Source organism: Oryctolagus cuniculus, chromosome 14 (assembly GCF_051225735.1).
Source record: "Oryctolagus cuniculus isolate XC-2025 breed Fujian yellow rabbit chromosome 14, ASM5122573v1, whole genome shotgun sequence".
Taxonomy (NCBI): Eukaryota; Metazoa; Chordata; class Mammalia; order Lagomorpha; family Leporidae; genus Oryctolagus; species Oryctolagus cuniculus.
Window position 1 is genome coordinate 85982175 of NC_142880.1, and position 19291 is coordinate 86001465.

At 38.8% G+C, this 19291-nt stretch overlaps 1 protein-coding gene across 12 annotated transcripts in view; it reads right to left on the reverse strand.

Annotated features, from left to right (window-relative positions):
• The window catches only part of ADAMTS6 (ADAM metallopeptidase with thrombospondin type 1 motif 6), a 318047-nt gene that overhangs the window by 52755 nt on the left and 246001 nt on the right, over nucleotides 1–19291 (reverse strand). For 2 of the 12 annotated variants that reach the window (XM_089312802.1, XM_089312807.1), the window contains 2 exons: nucleotides 10302–10465; nucleotides 9746–9884 (listed from right to left, as the gene is read on the reverse strand). In XM_089312802.1, the coding sequence (XP_089168928.1) occupies nucleotides 9746–9884; nucleotides 10302–10465 (303 nt within the window). Of the gene's footprint in view, nucleotides 1–8981; nucleotides 9638–9706; nucleotides 9901–10301; nucleotides 10466–19291 lie in introns of those variants that run through there. The other 10 variants (XR_016220206.1, XR_016220207.1, XR_016220205.1 and 7 more) reach the window with 10 other exon arrangements.

Consider the following 19291-nt stretch of genomic DNA (forward strand, 5'->3'; position numbering starts at 1 on the left):
CGCACCTCGCCCCGCGGCGGCTTCTCCGCTCTGTGCCGCTTCAGCCCGCGCTTCTCTCATCTGCGCGGCCTCCCGGCGCCCGCCCCGTGGCGGGTTCCCGGCTCTGCGCACACGCTCCGTGGTCTCCGCGCCCCTTTGCGCCCGCACCACAGCCTCCGTGCCAGCCCCACGTTCCCTATCTATTTGCGCCCCGTGCTCTCTCTGCACGCGGCGGCCTCCACGAGTCACACAGCATAGCTTACGTTTCCGCCACCACCGGCATTCAGTCCAAGTTCCCCTGGCTAACCTGGCAAATTCCAACCTGGCGGCCCACGTCTCTGCCTCTGGTTCCAGATTTTCGCCTTTTGCTCCCCGGGCTGACTTGAAGAATTCCAAGCTGGCTTACGTCTCCGCCTCAGCCTGCCCCCGTGGCTTCAATTTTCCTAACATTTTTCTCTACCCGGTATGTTTCCTAACTTTTCTTCCAACAATATTCCCCTCTCATTTCTCCTGGCCTCTCCCCATAGTCCGCATCCGAGTCCAAGCCTCCTCCAGGTTTCACTTTCGCTTTCAATCTCCTAGCTTCCCCGCCATAGTCCGCATCCGAGTCTATGAAAGCTTTCACTTTCGCTTTCAATCCTAACTTCTTTCCCACAGTCCATATCCGAGTCTATGCCTAGGCTTTCAATAGCTTCTTCCAGCACCTTTTCCGTCCGGCTTTCCCTAGGCTCTTTGCTAGTCTCTCTCTCCGGTATTTTTCCACTTCTTCCCGTTTCTTCCCTCCTAGGTTTCCTATCCCTCCTAGGTTTCTGATCCGAGTCACAGCACCATTATGTCGCTCCCCGTCTTCGTGGAGGAACGACACAGGACCCTGCGCTGTTCTTTTGTCTGCTCGGCCCTCCCCGGGTTTGCTGCTGGTTCTTCCCGGGTTGGCTACCGTCCCTTCCACCTCCGTGGAAGGGCGGTTCCCCCTAGCCACTTTCCCCACTTCCGCAGGAGAGTGGCACACCGCCTGCCGCCTCTCTCGGGGACTGCACAGGTGTTCCTTCAGCTAGATGTTCCCCTTAGATGTTCCTGGTGCATGTTGTCTCTCTCCTCCTTTATAGTCCTTTTCCACCAATCCCAACTGTGCTACCCACACGCCGAGTACGCTGCTCTCCTCCAATCAGGAGCAGGTCCTACAGTTTATTGGTTGAACTGGAGGCAGCTGCGTAGAAGCTGTTTCTCCCTTCTCAGCGCCATATTGTGGGAGAGCAGATGCATAGAATAAGTCTTAATTCCAGTAACTTAGTCTAGTCCGGGTTGCTCCCCACAAATGTATATGACTTATGTGAACTTGTTAGTCACAAAGAAGAGACTGCTATCAGAAACTCTTTTAAATACATTCTTCCTTCATTCTTTTTTGCTTTAATCACTCACCAATCTTATACAGAATTAAGAGACAAAGGAAGGAAACATATTCAGGATGCCATATGAGAAGGAACACTTACTACAGATATGAAGAGGAAATTTATATATATTTCAAGACCTCTAGTTCATTAACTGGCAATACTACAGAGTCTAATTTTTAAATTCTGAACATCACCAGGGCCCTGAATAATGAGTTTATATGCAGCTTTTTCCTCTTATGAAATTCAATATCTAGTAAAACAAAGTGAGGTCTCATTTTTATCCAACTTTACTAATACTCATTTATAGTAAATCAGAGATTCTCAGATGTTTTTGGTTAGTGGTACCCTTAATATCTCAACAGTTTTTTAAAACATTATTTCTTGGGGCCAGCATGTGGTGCAGTGGGTTCAGCCTCCACCTGTAATGCTGCATCCATATCCACACACAGCTGGAGTCCTTGCTGTTCTGCTTCTGACCCAGCTCCATGCTAACGTACCTGGGAAAGCAGCAGAATACGGCCCAAGCAATTAGGCCCCTGCCACCCACGTGGGAGACCTGGATGAAGCTCAGGCTCCTTGGGCTTCTTCCTGGCCCAGCCCTGACTGTGGTGGGAAGTCAATCAGCAATGGAAGGCTCTTTATCTGTTTCTTCATATCTCTCTCTGTCACTCTGATTTTCAAATAAATAAAATAAATCTAAAAAATTTACTTCCTAAAGAGAAAACAAGTATTGACTTTTGTTTATGAAATAGTTCCAAATACCTAATTGTAATAATTTGTGTGGTATCTGACCAATGTCACTGTATTTTTCTTGAAAATGCAAAATCCTGCATTACTCTGGGCAGGCTGGTGCAGTCTGAAAAATATGTCCCTAATTGAGGAAAATCCAAAATAGTAGTTGAAAATCATATAAAGCTTCTTAAAATCTCAAAGAGTAGATATTAACTCCAATATGTATAAAAATAAAAAAAAGTAAAATAAAAAATTGTTCTTGCTAGAAAGAAGAAATACATAGTATGTCTTCCTTATTTACATGCTATACACATACATACACATGCACACACACACACACACACACACAACTCACAAATTAGGCTTAAAATGACAGCCACCAGGGAAGTAAAAGAATACCAGAAGAAACTTAGATAGGCAAGAAAAATTTAAATAGATAATGTAAATGTAAAAATAATGATATTTCAAATAGTCAATGATAACTGATCAGAAATGTTCCTGCATAAATACATAGCATATATATATATAAATACGTAAGCAGATACGCATGCATGCATATATCACTGCTATTAATTTCTAAATTAAATCAAAATTGTCTCTTACAGTAGTGTCTCTGTCCTTCTCCTCTTCCTCAATCTAAGCATAGCTTTAATTTATATTATTTTTTCCTCTGAGATGCAGTGTTTAACAAAGAGATGCCTCTGTTTATCAGCAGAAAACTGACCAAACTGAGTTCTTTGCATGCAAATCTTTTGCTTCTACACAAAGAAAAAGAAAACTCTAGGAAAAAGATTTTAAGAGGTTATTAGAAGTACCAATGAAGTCAATGGCAGAACAAGGATTGTAATATTTAGGGTATTAAATTTAAAAATATAATAACTGTAAAATAGCATATATATTTCTGGCCATTTTTTGAACTGCAAATAAAGTATTAATAAGGTTTCTCTTGTAATAGAACAGGCACAAAGCTAAATACAGTGCTAAAGCATCAACTCTTAGTTAGCTTTGGAAGGTCTTACTTTAAAGCCTAAGGGTTGTATTAAATAAAAGGAGGGTTGGAGGGTTGGAGAAAGGGAATGGTTTGAACAGTAGGAAATGAGAATGCATCTAGAAAGACAGAGTAGAGAATTATTATGAATATTGATGTATTTTGCAAAGGTTCAATCCATAATGAATCAGCAATGTCCTAAAACTACAGAAGGCCTTCTTTCTTTAGAATAAATCAGACAGAAAAAAGGTGCTTATCAGTTTTCATAAATATTGAGATTAAAAAAGGGAACATATACCTCTAACATATAATTTGAGATTAGAATGAAGATGTTTGAAAGATCTGTCATAGCATAATTCCAGTCAGGTTTAAAGCATTAATCAGATGCCTATAAATGATGAATCAGGTAAAGAAATCACGAAAGTAAACTGAATTACAAAGAAAGGCTTTCTGTAGGCATGTCCAAGACCATTGGTCCCACTAAAAATTATAAAATAAATCAGCATCCCACTTCAAAGTCTTATTAGACTTTGCATTCAATTAGTAGCCAATTAATAACAGAGATGTATATGAGTAATGCTCCCAGAGATATTTGGACCTGAATGTTAATTTTTTGGATACTAAAACTTTCAATGAGTCTCAAAGTCAGTACTTCTTAACTTTGGCTACACATAAATTACAACTTCTTCTTCTTCTTCTTTTTTTTTTTTAAGAGAAACAATTGCTTAGATATTTGCATTTTAAAACAATAGAATCAAGAATCTTTTCAAAATATGATGCCAAAGCCCCACTCCTAACCAGCTTAATAAGACTTTGGAGGTGGAGCTCAAGTATCAGAATTAGTTAAAATTCTCGTAGTGATTCCAATATATAGCCAAAGAACCATTACTCTAGGGAAAGCATTTGAAAAAATAAAATTTCAAGCTAGTGAAGGAGATACAGTTGAATGGGGATTTATCAGATTTCTCTGTTGAGGTTGCCAACTAATCCAAAAGCTCTGCTCAAGTTAACAAACCATTTTTATTATTAGAGAAAAATTCTATATTAAATGCATCACTAGAGACTCAATAGCTAGGTCTTGATTTCAGCAAGTTACTTCACTTGAATTATATCTATAAAATAGGAATAAGAGCAGCAGTTCTTATCTCATGCAGTTGTTGAGGATGATCAAATAAGCATCAGAAAATGTTTCATAAATTGTAAAATTTTATTTATTATTACATAGCTAAGCAGAACCACTTGTCGTTAAAAATATTAGTGGTAATGTAGATTACAACTATGCTATGAATGATTACCAGATTTGTCACTTTGTTTTAATAAGTATTTACTTTAGGACATGTGTCACAGCAGCATCACTTGAAAACTTCTTAGAAATGCAAATTCTTGGAGCCTACTTCAGACCTATTGAATCTAAAACTGAAGGCAGAACCTAGAAGTCTCTGGTTTAACAAGCTCTCCAGGTGATTTTTATGTATGCTACAATTTGAGGGCCACACATTAGTAAAAAGAGTATGTATGACTAAAATCAAAGGATAAGGATGCCACTTTGTAGGGAGGCTCACTATGCTGCCTTTCCTCCATGATAAAGAGCATCCTGTGCCCAGGGGTGGCCTCTGGGACGGCTCTCACAAATCCTTCCCCAGGTTAACACCCTAAATAAAATCTGGGGGGAAGGGCCTATCTAAACCTAGGACAGCTGGGGCTTGTGTCTTTGCGTTGATAGCCTGGTTGAACCAATAGTATTTAACATGAGTACTACGGTGAGCAGGCAGATTACAATATCTACCGCCTGGCCAAATCAGTCACTCCTGGGAGTAAAGGTGTCTTTCCAACTGGACTTCTGGGTGGTTTTATTTGGAATTAATGAACATTATCTGTGAGTCCTCTTGGACTTTGGGCTTCCGTAGTGTGACAAATATTTATTACTTAACCCAGGGGTGAGAAACCTTTTTTTCTGCCAAGGGCTAATTGGATAATTATAACATCATTTGTGGGCCATACAATGCTAGCAACTTAAAAATTAGTCTGTTATAGATTTATTGAATTTCGAGTCCCCCCTGCAGTTGCCTTGGAAAAGCTAGATCAAATGATTTTGTGGACTATATAAAACCCACGTGTGGGATGTTGTCCACTCTTGAATTCTTTAAAAGTCACAGTGCAGGGGCCAGCATTGTGGCAAAGCAAGTTAAGCTGCTGCCTGCAATGCCAGCATCATATATGAGCACTGGCTGGGCCCCGGCCAACCGTGCGGGAGACACAGATGGAGTTCCAGACTCGACTCTGGCCTGTCAGAGCCTGGCCCCAGTTGTTGTGGCTATTTGGGTAGTGAACCAGCAGGCAGAAGATATCTCTCCCTTTCTCTCCCTAGCTCTCTCCTTTTCTCTGTAACTCTGTCTTTCAGATAAATAAATCTTATAAAAAGAAGTCACAGTGCAAAGATACACTGGCATAAATTACTACCAAAACAAAAACCTCCTAAAGCTTTGAATTTTCAAATAATAGGAATTTCACTTCGCAGTCAAGCTTTATTAATTCACACATTACAATAGTCCCTAATTTAATGGTAGTACATAAATTTGAGAGTCAGATACATTATATTGTATAAAATGCTTTGGGTATGAAATAAAGAAACTCTAGTAGGAGTAACAATGGTTCTGAAAATAGTCAAGTTTTCATTCATTGGGCTTGGGCTTTTTTCTCAGAGGAATAGTCAAGGCTATATCTTAAAAATCACATTTATCCTGAAGACAACACCCCATCGCATATCTCAAATGTTCCTAATCAGCCTAAGGAAGTGTTTCATCACTGACTCAGAGAAAAGACCATGACTTGCACTGAATCACCAACAAGGTTTCCTGCACCATTAGATTTGTCACTGGGTCTTCTAAGCAACAGAAAAAAACAGTCTCAAAACGTCTTATCTTAAAAGATCTCAAAAGAGAAAGTTATTATCACTCCCAAACTCAGAATCCAAAGGGTTTGACCAGGTAAAACATATGCAGGACCATAACAGGTGAGAACCCTGAGGCATCTTGTGAGACAGCTATTGAAGGTTCTTTTGAGATTTTTTTTTGGTTTTCTCTTTCCTTTTAAAAACTGTCCTTAGACTCAAGACACTCACTACCTCCCACGAGAGTTGAAAATAAAGTAACCCAATTAAGAACTGACTAGAATTCATTCTTAGTTTTGGAGTGAAAACTAGGTAGAAATGACTTTGTCCTGACACCTTTATTTACCTTAGATGAAGTTTCATTTACCAATACAGAGCAGGTGACCCTGCCTCTCTCTTTGATCAAGGTTCGTGACCCCGAAAGATGCCCTTCAGTCATAAGTTTCCTGTATTTAAACAAGCTAGGGTTAAAAGGGGGGGCAGATGTAGAAAAAGTAAGTTCAGTAATTGATATCTGCACTCTGAATCCTAGGAAATATTTTCTACCTATTCAAAGTAAAGAAAACAGAGAGAAACTTGGTTTTGTTTGTCCACACTAAATTAAAACTATACAATCTCTCCTTGGTGACTGTTTCATGCCATTTTCATAAAAAATAGCAATCTAGACTCTCATTTTTCTACACTAGAAACAGCAAGTACAAACATATAGTTGAAAACCTGATTCTTTGGCTGGTGCCGCGGCTCAACAGGCTAATCCTCCGCCTGCGGCGCTGGCACCCTAGGTTCTAGTCCTGGTTGGGGTGTCGGATTCTGTCCAGGTTGCTCCTCTTCCAGTCCAGCTCTCTGCAGTGGCCCAGGAAGGCAGTGGAGAATGGCCCAAGTTCTTGGGCCCTGCACCTGCATGGGAGCCCAGGAGGAAGTACCTGGCTCTTGGCTTCGGATCTGCACAGTGCGCTGGCAGTAGCGGCCATTTATGGGGGAACCAATGGCAGGAAGACCTTTCTCTCTGTCTCTCTCTCTTTTACTGTCTAACTCTGCCTGCTCAAAAAAAAAAAACAAAAAAACAAAACAAAACAAAAAAAAACACCTGATTCCTTTAATTCATTCATGTATAAAGCTTTATTGAGCACTTAGTACATTGCAGATATTGTTCTAAGTGCAAAATGAGCCTACAGATATCTACAGACTTCAGTGATGGGCATGAGGATTCTTTGTTTACAGTGCTAAGTTCTAGTTTTCATGTCAGCCAAGACCAGTGTACATAAATTGAACAAGTGTAAGAATCACCTGGAGACTTTGCTAAAAAATATTGCTGGGCTGCACTCAGCATGTATTTTTTTTTCAGTAGGTCTGAAATAGGGTGCCCACATGAGCATTTCTACCAAGTTCCCAAGTAATGCTGATGCTGCTGTTCTGGGGACTGCACAATGATCACCACTTACCAAGACAAATGGCAGCTCTTCATACCATGACTCCCAGCTTTCAAACACTGACAATCCCTCTTCCAAAGAAGGCAATGAACCCATGAATGCTCATCATCACTCACAAGCAAGGAGAACTTGTGTTCTCTACACCACCTCAGACATAGAAGACCAACAGCTCCAGAATCAAAGAAAGAAGCACAAGATACAAATAACAAAGAAGAGAAATCTCTCCTTCCAGGGACTTTTCTCCTTTCTGTTTTACTTTTATTCTCTACCACAAAACAAAACAAAACAAAAATCACTTTTTTTCCAGTACAAGTGTTATGGAAAAGAATAATACTCCTTTAGACTTTTCACACTTTCTTACTTCAATAAAATCAGTTTTTCTTCCAAATTCATTTCTCATGCCTCCCCCCATCTTTTTTTCTTTTTCTGTGGGACTATCTCCTTCCAGAGCAAACAGAATCATAGGGTTAAAGGAACATTAAGAATTTACTTAATCCCTTCTTGGCCTCAGACAAGACTCTGTCTAAACCATCCCCAAATATAGCAATTTCAGCACAAAGAAGAACAGGCACTAAGAATTTGCCATTCAACATTCTGTCTTGAAGCTACTAATGTGCTTTCCCTCAGCCTTTTCTTCTCCAAGCTTATTCACCTCAGTTTTAGACTTTCCCTATTAGATTTAATAAACTTTATTTTGACTCATCTTTAATGAGTTTTTCTGCCTTACTCAGGGCCTGATTTATACATATATACATGTACATATATATATATACACACATATGTATGTGTGAATATATATATAATTCTAATGAGGAATTATTGTTTATATTCAGAAAGGGATAAATTAATTTATAGATGAATAAAAGGACTTTAATTTTAATAAGGAAAGATGTATGCATAAATGCCAACTAAAATACAATGTGATGGCATTAATGGAACAATTAACTGTAAGCATCTTATTAAAAGAAATGGGAATGTCTGATAGTTTTTAAAACTTTCACATATGTATATTTCACTATCCATTTCAACATAAAATGGATGGGAATTAGAGAACTTTAAAAATATGCCGGGTATAATCATGATTCATGATATTTACACAGGACAAAACATTGATTCTCTTTTGTTTTTTTCCTGTTATATAGTCTTTGTTATTAAAACAGGAGTCATAGTTAATGACCTAATCCTATACAAGCATACACATAGTGAACCTATTACATGATAAGCATTTCTCTGATAATAATTTATCCAATTCAAGTCTTGAAAGTCAGAGGTGTTTAGAGATTCAGGACAAGAAAGGATGAAGTCTATGTGAAATCACACATTTCTGTGTAGTTTATAAAAAGAATATAGAAAATACATTGGGTGATTCACTGTATTTCAACTTTGCTCATTCTAGATATCACTATTCAAAATTTAATCTTTGCTTTTGGAATGGTGAGGCGCTCTAGTCCAGCCTAGGCCTGAGGGATAAGTTTGTTTTCTTGCCTGTTGGGATCAAGGTGTACGGTGGAGGCGATGCATTTAGTCTCCAGAGAGAAGGAAGATGCTGCTTGCACAGCACTTCTACTCACCAGTCCATGCAGCAGCAAGGGTGTTGGCTTTGAAGGAAGCCAACTGTCCTGCTCTCCCAGCCAGAGGTAAAGAATTGCATTGGTGGCCACTAGAGGGAGGAGGATTAGGAATAGAGTAAATTGTGGGGAAAAGGCACCCATGAAAAACGCACATGGGACAACCAACACATCACCAACCACCGCCTAGCAGCTACCTCTACCTCTCTGAGGGACTATAACAGGGTCAGTATACACCATTAACCCAGAGACCCAGACACCAGTAATTATCGTAGCATCCCAGTATACAGCCCCTTAACTTTGATGGCTGGAGAAGGGAGTTTGAATAGGATGGTGGGAAACACACATGCATACACACACAAACACACAAGCACACTGTCATACATTCTCATCCCCCATTACAAGAAGCTGCATCTGTGATGTCTGATTCTTGCTCATTTTCTTATTTAAAACACTTGATGTTCTTTACCAAGAATGTGTTCACGAAAAGCAAACAGCCCACCTTCATGTTAGTCTTGGGAGAAGCACCAGCAGAGACACTCATTGTGCCAAGATGTATTTTACCAACAAATCTGTACAAATTACATGAGGTTGAAAACAAATGGAATATAATATAATTAAAGCAAAGTTTCTTTTGCTAAATTACAGTTGAAGCAAACCTGCAAGAAATGTTTCCAATTAGCTTCTTTAGCAAACACAAAACAGAGCTCAGATACGTTTTGTTCTCCATCCTGCCCTCTGAGTGGGCTGCCTAATTGGTGTCTTACCTCCAGCACAAGTAGCTGAGCAGTCTGACCAAGGCTGATAATTCCATGAAAAGCCAACCTCATTATCTCCACTGCCAGTTCGAGTGATGGGAACGTTGAACTTATACCTAATGCCCAAATTCTGTTCCTGAAGCAGAACCTGCCATTGAAAACAACTGGTGAAGACAATTAAAATACAATGAGCCTTCATTCAGATATTTATTATTTCTTTTGAAGAAGAAAATGTCATAAAGTCCTACAGTAAACTTAAAATACACTTTAAATCAATGAGTTTATATAAAAATTTCTCTTTCCATTTTCACAGGTAGTTTGAAGCCATTTCTGTCTTCTGTGGTCATAAAAATATTATTTAAGAAAGCATTGAAAAAATTAAATATTCAGATGGAAAGAGCACTATGGCTTTAACTTTGCACTGATTTTATACTTTTGGGCAAATCATTTTGCCTTCCTTTAGCTTAATTTATTGTCGGCAGAAGAGTGATAATAAAACCCGCCCCTTCCTACTTCATAAAGGGGAATTACAAATAGTAGAAATAAAGTGGCAAAACACACTTACCATAACAATGAGATTTTCTGAGGTGGGACCTAGAGCTTCCAGGGATTCTGGTTCATCAGTTGGTCTCTTGTAGTGAAAAGCTGTCCCAGCAACATCAAACTTTCTAGGCCAGTCAATAGTCCAGGCACCATTAATATAGTAATCATCCCCTTCAGATTTTAAAGCTAAGAAAAAAAATCACAATTCACCTACAGATGTAAAATTTCATTTATCAAATCATCATAACCCAAATGTCTACAAACCGATAAAAAACTGTGATATATATAGTACAATGGATTGTTATTCAGTCCTAAATATTGTTCAACCATAAAAAGGAATGAAGTAATGATACTTCGTACTCATAGAGATGAACCTCAAAAATAATTAGGTCACATATTATACCTCATTTGCATGAAAAATGCAGAATAGGTAAAAAATCCTCAGACAGAAAAGAGATTTGGTGGTTGTCAAGGGTTAGGGTTAGAGAGAATGGGGAGCAACTGCTTAATGAGTATGGGTTACCCTTTTGGGGTGGAATGTATTATAAACCACTGAATTGTTAGCTTTTTTAAAAAAATTCAAAATGTATTTATATGAGGGACTGAAAGAAAAAGAGTTGTCCCATGTGCTAGTTCATTCTCCAAATGCCTAAATTGGCCTGAAAGCCAGGAACCAGGAACTTAAACAAGGTCTTCTCTGTGGATGTCAGGAAACCAATTACCTGAACCACTATCACTGCCTGCCTCCCAAGGTCTGCGTTAGGAAGAAGCCGGGGTCAGGAGTCATAGATGGGTATCAGGCACTCCAATATGGGATGCAGATGTATTAGTCACTAGTCAAATGCCTGCCCCTAAATTGTTAACTTTAAATGCTTAATTTTAAGCAATGTGGATTTTATCTCAGAAAAAAAGGAAAAATGCCAGATGGATGAATATTTAAATGCAACTATAATTAAATGATGAAATTTATAGAGAAAATACAAGAGGACCTTTTTCTTATAATATTGGGGCCATAAAAAGGTCTAAGCATGACAAGAAACTCAGGAACCATGAAGGAAAAGATTAACACATGTGCATGCATAACCTTTTAAAAACTTTATGGGAAAATATATTTTACAAAGTTTAAGAATATATGAATACAGAAAAGAGTTTTTAGCACTGCCATATAAACTCCTGTAAATAAATAAGACAGTGATAATCATGTCACTTTAATTTTTATTACCTTCCTAGCTTGCTTAAAAAACTTCAACAGATCAGATAAACAAGATGAACAAGCAGAAGCAGCTCAAAAGGACTTACTGTTAATATTACAGAGCCTTTTCATCTTCCCCACCCCACCTGCCTGAAAAATATATTTGCACTTGCTTCAGATATGTTGCAAAGATTTATTTAATTGCCAAAGCAAACAAAAACTAACCTTTTGAGATAGGAATATGTCAAACAAAATAAGGACTATTTGATCTTTAATTTTTCTTATAAAAATTTCCTTTAAAATTTATATTTGCAACCTCTACTTCTAGCATTTTCTCTCTGATTTACAATATCAAAATTATTTAGGTTTTATAAGAACATCTGAACCTGTATTATCTGAAATAGTAAAATAAAATTTTAAAACAACTCCTAGCAGCTTTAAATACTTCAATTCGAGCTTTCATCATCTATTTTCTCAAATACTAAGTGAAAGAATCCTAATTCCCTTTGCTATCAGGAATTCCTAATTCCTGGTACCAGTTCAGAAAAAACACAAAGCATTTAAAAAACACTGAATGAGAGCTAACTAATGGAGCATTCCAAACAGGAAATGATTTAAGGGAAGAAGCTGATGCTAGGGCATTTATTTTTGTTTTCAGCCTAATTGATACAGAAAAGAACTCAAAATTATGATATGAAAACAAGGGGACTTCTTAAAAAAAGAAATCACTCACTGATACAGGTAGTATGTCTGAAGATGAATTATTATTTTAAAAAGCTTTAAAGTGAGGTGGGCCCAATCCCCTCTTAAAATGCCTTGGTTCAAAGGCTCCACTCCTATTCCAGCTTCCTACTAACGTGCATCCTGGGAGGCAGCAGGTGATGGCCCAAACAGTTGGGACCCTGCCGCCCATGTGTGTGGCCAGACCCAGAATGGCTCAGCCCTGGCTGTTGTAAGCAGCTGGGAGCAAACCAGTGGATGGGGGCTCAATCTGTCTCTCAAATAAATAATACTTTTCAAAAAGCTTTAAGAGGGCAGGCATTTGGCCTAGCAGTTAGGCTGCCAGCTAGGAAGCCTGCATCTCACATGGGAGTGCCTAGGTACGAGCACCTGGCACTCCTGGTTCCTGCGCCTAACTCCAGCTTCCTGTTGAAGAGAACCATAGGAGGCAGCAATGAGGGATAAAATAGTTGAGTGGCTGCCACCCAGGTGGGAGACCTAGACTGAATTCCCAGCCCTCAGCTGCAGCCCTCAAGCTGTTGCGGCCATTTGGGGAGTGAACCAGCAAATGAGAGCTGTTTCACTCTCTGTCTGTTTCACTCTCTCACTGATTCACTGTTTCTCAATAAATAGCTTTTTTAAAGTTTAAACGGAAAAGGCATGATATTATAAAGAGAATGACAGCACTCATTCTGGTCACTTACTAGGAGTTTCTGAGAGACTAGAGGGATTAAAGCTATCGGAAAGGATCTAATATAAAATAAATAGGAACTCCCACTTATTTCCATGTTGAAAAAACTGACACTAGATTTTCCATGGAACTGTAAGTCCTCCAGGACTCCATACCAGCACTCCCACTACTCCAGACACTGGACTGAGGGCCAACAGCCACAATCCTGGGTTCTCCTTTGTAAGCCAGCATCAAGATTCACATACCTGTGCTAGGACTGAGAGGAGCTGCCCATAACCCCACTGCTGCTGTCATCAACAGAAGAAGATACACAGAGACTGTACTACAGTGTCCAAATGGAACTAAAGACAAAGTAGTTGACAAAACCATTACCCAAAGACACATCTTCAGGAAAGAGTCTTTTAATATAAGAGCCATTCTTTAAAAGTGATAGTGACAAATGATATACAAATGTCAATGTAGGGATACTGGAAGTATGAAAAATCAAGTGAATGTGATGCCTGCAAAAGAATACAATACTGCTTTAGTAACAGACTCCAAAGAAAACAAAATTGACAAAATGCCTGATAAATCCAAGGAATAATTATAAGAATGCTCAAAGAGATATGAAAGAACACAGAGGGAAAGTTTAATGAAACTAGGCAAATACATTATATGAATTAAAAACATAATGGCCGGTGCCGCGGCTCAATAGGCTAATCCTCCGCCTAGCGGCGCTGGCACACCAGGTTCTAGTCCCGGTCGGGGCACCAGATTCTGTCCCGGTTGCCCCTCTTCCAGGCCAGCTCTCTGCTGTGGCCCGGGAGTGCAGTGGAGGATGGCCCAAGTACTTGGGCCCTATACCCCATGGGAGACCAGGAGAAGCACCTGGCTCCTGGCTTCAGATCAGCACGGTGCGCCAGCTGCGGCGGCCATTGGAGGGTGAACCAACAGCAAAGGAAGACCTTTCTGTCTGTCTCTCTCTCTCACTATCCACTCTGCCTGTAAAAAAATAAAAACAAACAAACAAACAAAAACAAACACAAAAACCATAAGCAGGCCAGCGCTGCGGCTCACTAGGCTAATCCTCTGCCTAGCGGCGCTGGCACCCCGGGTTCTAGTCCCGGTTGGGGTGCCGGTTCTGTCCTGGTTGCTCCTCTTCCAGTCCAGCTCTCCGCTGTGGCCTGGGAGTGCAGTGGAGGATGGCCCAAGTGCTTGGGCCCTGCACCTGCATGGGAGACCAGGAGGAAGCACCTGGCTCCTGGCTTCGGATCAGCGCAGTGTGCCGGCTGCAACGTGCTGGCCATAGTGGCCACTTGGGGGGTGAACCAATAGAGAAAGGAAGACCTTTCTCTCTGTCTCTCTCTCACTGTCTAACTCTGCCTGTGAAAAAAATAAGCAAAAACATAAATATTGAAAATAACTCGAACAGAAATATTAGAAATGAAGAACCCAATAAATCAAGTTAAAAATACAGATAAAAGCCTCAAAACCAGACTACATCAAGTAGAATAAAGAATACCTAAACTTGAAGACAGGTCTTTTGCAATACCCCAGACAGCAAAAGATAAATGTGATAAAAAACAAAAACAATAAAGTCAGCCTGAGATTTTGAGGATACTATTGTATTAACAAATATTTAAACTTGGGGGATATCTAAAGGAATAAAGAAGTAAAGGCATAGAAACTTATTCAATTAAACATCACTGGAAAATGTCTCCAAGCTTGAAAAAGAAGTGGGCATCCAAGTACAGGAAGGCCAAAGGCTGTGAAACAGACATTTAGTCATTTAGTCAAACTCTCAAATGTATAATAAAGATAATTTCAAAATATGCAAGAGAAATTTACTAAGTCACTTTAAATAGTCCATATTAGACTAATAGCAAAAACTTTATAGAGTAGGAGGGAATGGAATGATATATTCTAAGCTCTGAAAGAAAAAACTGCCAACCAACAGTTTTATACCCAGTAACACTGTCCTTCATAAATTAAATAGAAAGACTTTCCAAGACAAGTAAAAACTAAGGAAATTCATGACCTCCAGGCTACCTTACAAAAGATGCTTAGAGAGCATCCTACCCACAGGAGCAAAAGAAACATAATCCCCATCATAAAACATACGAAAGTATAAAGCACAAAGGAAAAAAATGAAGGATATTCAAAAGACATTTTCTAAATGGCAAGACTAAATAATTACTTGCCAATAATAACCTTGAATATAAATGAGCTAAATTATCCCAAGTAAAATATATAGACCAGTTGAATAAGTGAAAAAAAAATTAACTATATGCTACCTACCAAAAAACCTTACTTTAACACTACATATACACAGAGACTTAAAGAGAAAGGACAAAAAATACATTCCAGAAAAACAGAAACCAAAAGCAAGCAGGGGTACCTGTTCTTATATCAGACAAAACAGACTTCAAGACAAAAACTGAAAAACTGTAAGAAGAGACTAAGAAGGTCAAGAGATAATGGTCAAGTTAACAAGATGATATAATGATTGGTAAATGTATATGCATCTAATGCTAGAGCACTGGATTTTATAAAACAAACATCCAATCTAAAGGATGAGAAAAGTTTCAATGCAATAATACCAGGAGTATTACTGAACAAAAATGGAAATGCAAATCAAAACCACAGTGAAGTATCACTTCACTCCAGTTAGAAAGATAATTATCAAAAAGAAAACATGTAAGTGCCTGTGTGGTATAGCAGGTAAAGCTGCAGCCTGCAACACCAGCATCCCATATTGGCATGTGTTTGAGTCCCAGCTCCCCCACTATTGATCCAGCTCTCCGCTAATGGCCTGGAAAAATCAGCAATGATGGCCAAAGTATCTGGGCCCCTGCCACCCATGTGGGAAACCCAGAAGAAGGTCCTGGTTCCTGGCTTTGGCCTGACTCAGTCCTGTCTATTTTGGCCATTTGGGGAGTGAATCAGCAGATGGCAGATCTCTCTCTCTCTCTCTCTTTCTCTATCCTTTCCTCTGTAAACTCTTTCAAATAAATCTTTTTTAAAAAGACAAAATAATAGACACTAGGCATGAATGCAGAGTAAAGAGAACATTTGTATATTCTTGGTGGGAATGCAAATTAATATAGACATTATAGAGAACAGTGTGGAATCTCCTTGAAAAACTAAAAATAGATATACCCTATGACTCAGAATCCTCCTTCTATAACATGCCTGAAGTATATGAAAGCAGTATATAAAAGAGATGAATACAGTCTACTATTCATTACAGCACTATTCACAATAGCCATGATATGAAATCAGCCTACATGTCTGTCAATGGATGAATCAATAAAGAAAATGTGGTATACAAACACATTGGAATATTATTGAGTCATAAAGAGTGAAATCTTGATTTTGCAACAAAATACAAGGAACTGGAGACCATTATGTTAAGTGAAATACATGGACTGAGACAAATATTGCATGTTTTCTTTCATGTGTGTAAGATTAAAAAAAGTCAACCTGAACTTAGCTTAGTAACTACTAGTGGTTGGGATGGGCAGGCTTTGGGGCAGAGGAAGGTTTGATAACAAGTAGTAAAACACAATCTGACAGGAGTAATAATTTCCGGTATTCCACAACACAGTGATAGTGGATTATTTACTGTATAAATTCCTGGAAGATAGGATCTGGGATACTACAAACCTTAAGAAAAGATAAGAAAATGGATTGGTTTCATTGGTTCACAATGAGTATACGTGTTGAAATACTGCACTGGACTCCATGAAACTGTACACGTATTATGTGTTTAAAAAATTTTTTAAATTGTTTTTAAAAAACTATGCATGGATTTCAACATTTTTGCAGTTAAACAACTTATCCCTTAATTCCATTTAATCCAAACTTTATCAAGTGTCTTTGTATAAGGATAATTTATTATGACAAGATAGTATTTTTTAATCTCAAGAATACTAAGGTAAATTTAACATTTGAAATCAAATCAATGCATTTACTATATTAAAAGAAGAAGAAAAGCCCACTGATCATGTAAATAGATTTAGAAAACCTCAATACCCATTCATGAATGAAACTCAAAGAAAACTAGACATAGAAGGCAACATCCCCAACCTGATAAAAGGCCATCTACATAAATTGTCTAACTAAAATTATGTTTAATGATAAAAATAACACTTTCCCCTTAAAAACAGTAAAAATAAAAAGATGTTCAGTTTTCTCACCTCTATTCCACATTGTATTGAAGGCCCTGAACACTATTTTAAGGTACCAAAAAAAGAAAAAAAAGGCATATAATTTGGAAAGTCGAAGACCAATTGTCTGTGTTCAAGGTTGACATGAAATCTAAATATAAAGTCCAAATTAACTTATAAAACAATTATTAGAAGTAATAAGTGAGTTTTATCAGGTCTCAGGACTTGAGGGCAATATAAAAAGAGGAAATCCAAATGGCCAACAGACACATGAAAAAATGTTCAGGATCACTAGCCATCAGGGAAATGCAAATCAAAATCACAATGAGGTTTCACCTCACCCGGGTTAGAATGGCTCACATACAGAAATCTACCAACAACAGATGCTGGCGAGGATGTGGGGGAAAAGGGACACTAACCCATTGTTGGTGGGAATGCAAACTGGTAAAGCCACTATGGAAGACAATTTGGAGATTCCTCAGAAACCTGAATATAGCCCTACCATACACCCAGCCATCCCACTCCTTGGAATTTACCCAAAGGAAATTAAATTGGCAAGTAAAAAAGCTGTCTGCACCTCAATGTTTATTGCAGCACAATTCACAATAGCTAAGACCTGTTTGCCAATCTGTTGTTGATTTGCATTTCCCTGATGGCTAGTGATCCTGAATATTTTTTCATGTGTCTGTTGGCCATTTGGATTACCTCTTTTGAAAAATGTCTATTTAGGTCCTTGGCCCATCTCTTAAGTGGGTGGTTTGTTTTGTCGTTGTGGAGTTTCTTGGCACCAGAAATCAATCCAGCCGGCGCCGCGGCTCACTAGGCTAATCCTCCGCCTAGCGGCGCCGGCACACCAGGTTCTAGTCCCGGTCGGGGCACTGGATTCTGTACCTGTTGCCCTTCTTCCAGGCCAGCTCTCTGCTGTGGCCAGGGAGTGCAGTGGAGGATGGCCCAAGTGCTTGGGCCCTGCACCCCATGGGAGACCAGGAGAAGCACCTGGCTCCTGGCTCCTGCCATCGGATCAGCGCGGTGCGCTGGCCGCAGCGCGCCGGCCACGGCGGCCATTGGAGGGTGAAGCAACGGCAAAGGAAGACCTTTCTCTCTGTCTCTCTCACTGTCCACTCTGCCTGTCAAAAAAAAAAAAAAAAAAAAAAAAAAAAAAAAGAAAGAAAGAAAACAATCCAAACATCAAACATCTACAGCCAACTTATATTTGATCAATGATCTAAAACCAATTCCTGGAGCAAGGACAGTCTCTTCAACAAATGGTGCTGGGAAAACTGGATTTCCACATGCAGAAACATGAAGCAAGAAGCCTACCTTACACCTCACACAAAAATCCACTCAACATGGATTAAAGATCTAAATCTACAACCCAGCACCATCAAATTATTGGAGAACATTGGAGAAACCGTGCAAGATATAGGCACAGGCAAAGACTTCCTGGAAAAGACCCCGGAGGCACAGGCAGTCAAAGCCAAAATTAACAAGTGGGATTACATCAAATTGAGAAGTTTCTGTATTGCAAAAGAAACAGTCAGGAAAGTCAAGAGGCAACCGACAGAATGGGAAAAAATATTTGCAAACTATGCAACAGATAAAGGATTAGTAACCAGAATCTACAAAGAAACTTCATATTTTTAAGATATTAGTTCTCTATAAGTTGACATATAGATTCTATAAATATTTTATTGAAATTGAAAGTTGATAATAAAATATAAATAGAAATGTAAAGGATTTAGAAAAGCAAAAAGTAACTTTCATAAGAAGAACAAATTTGAAGACCTATTCCTTCTGGATTTCCAAACCCACTGGAAAGGTCCAATACAACATAGTTTTAGCTTAAGGATAGACACATAGATCAATGGGTAGGAGTACCCATACACACATGTTTAATTGATCTCCAACAAAGATATCAAAGTAATTCAAAGAAACAAATTATCTTTTCAACAAACAGTGCTATAGTAACAGACTATCCATATTGAAACAAATTGACCTTTATATAAAAATTAACTCATCATGGATCACATATTTAAATGTAAAAACTAAAAATGTAAGTTCTTGAAAAAACATTGAAGATAATCCTTGTCACCTTTCTGAGATAAGCAAAATTTCTAAGATAGGACATGAAAATATAAACCATACAAAAATTCATAAGACTGGGCATTTGCCTTAGCAGTTAAGATGCTACTTGGGACACTTATATCCCATATCTGAATGCCTGGGTTCAAGTTCTGGCTCTACTTCAGTTTGGGCTTCCT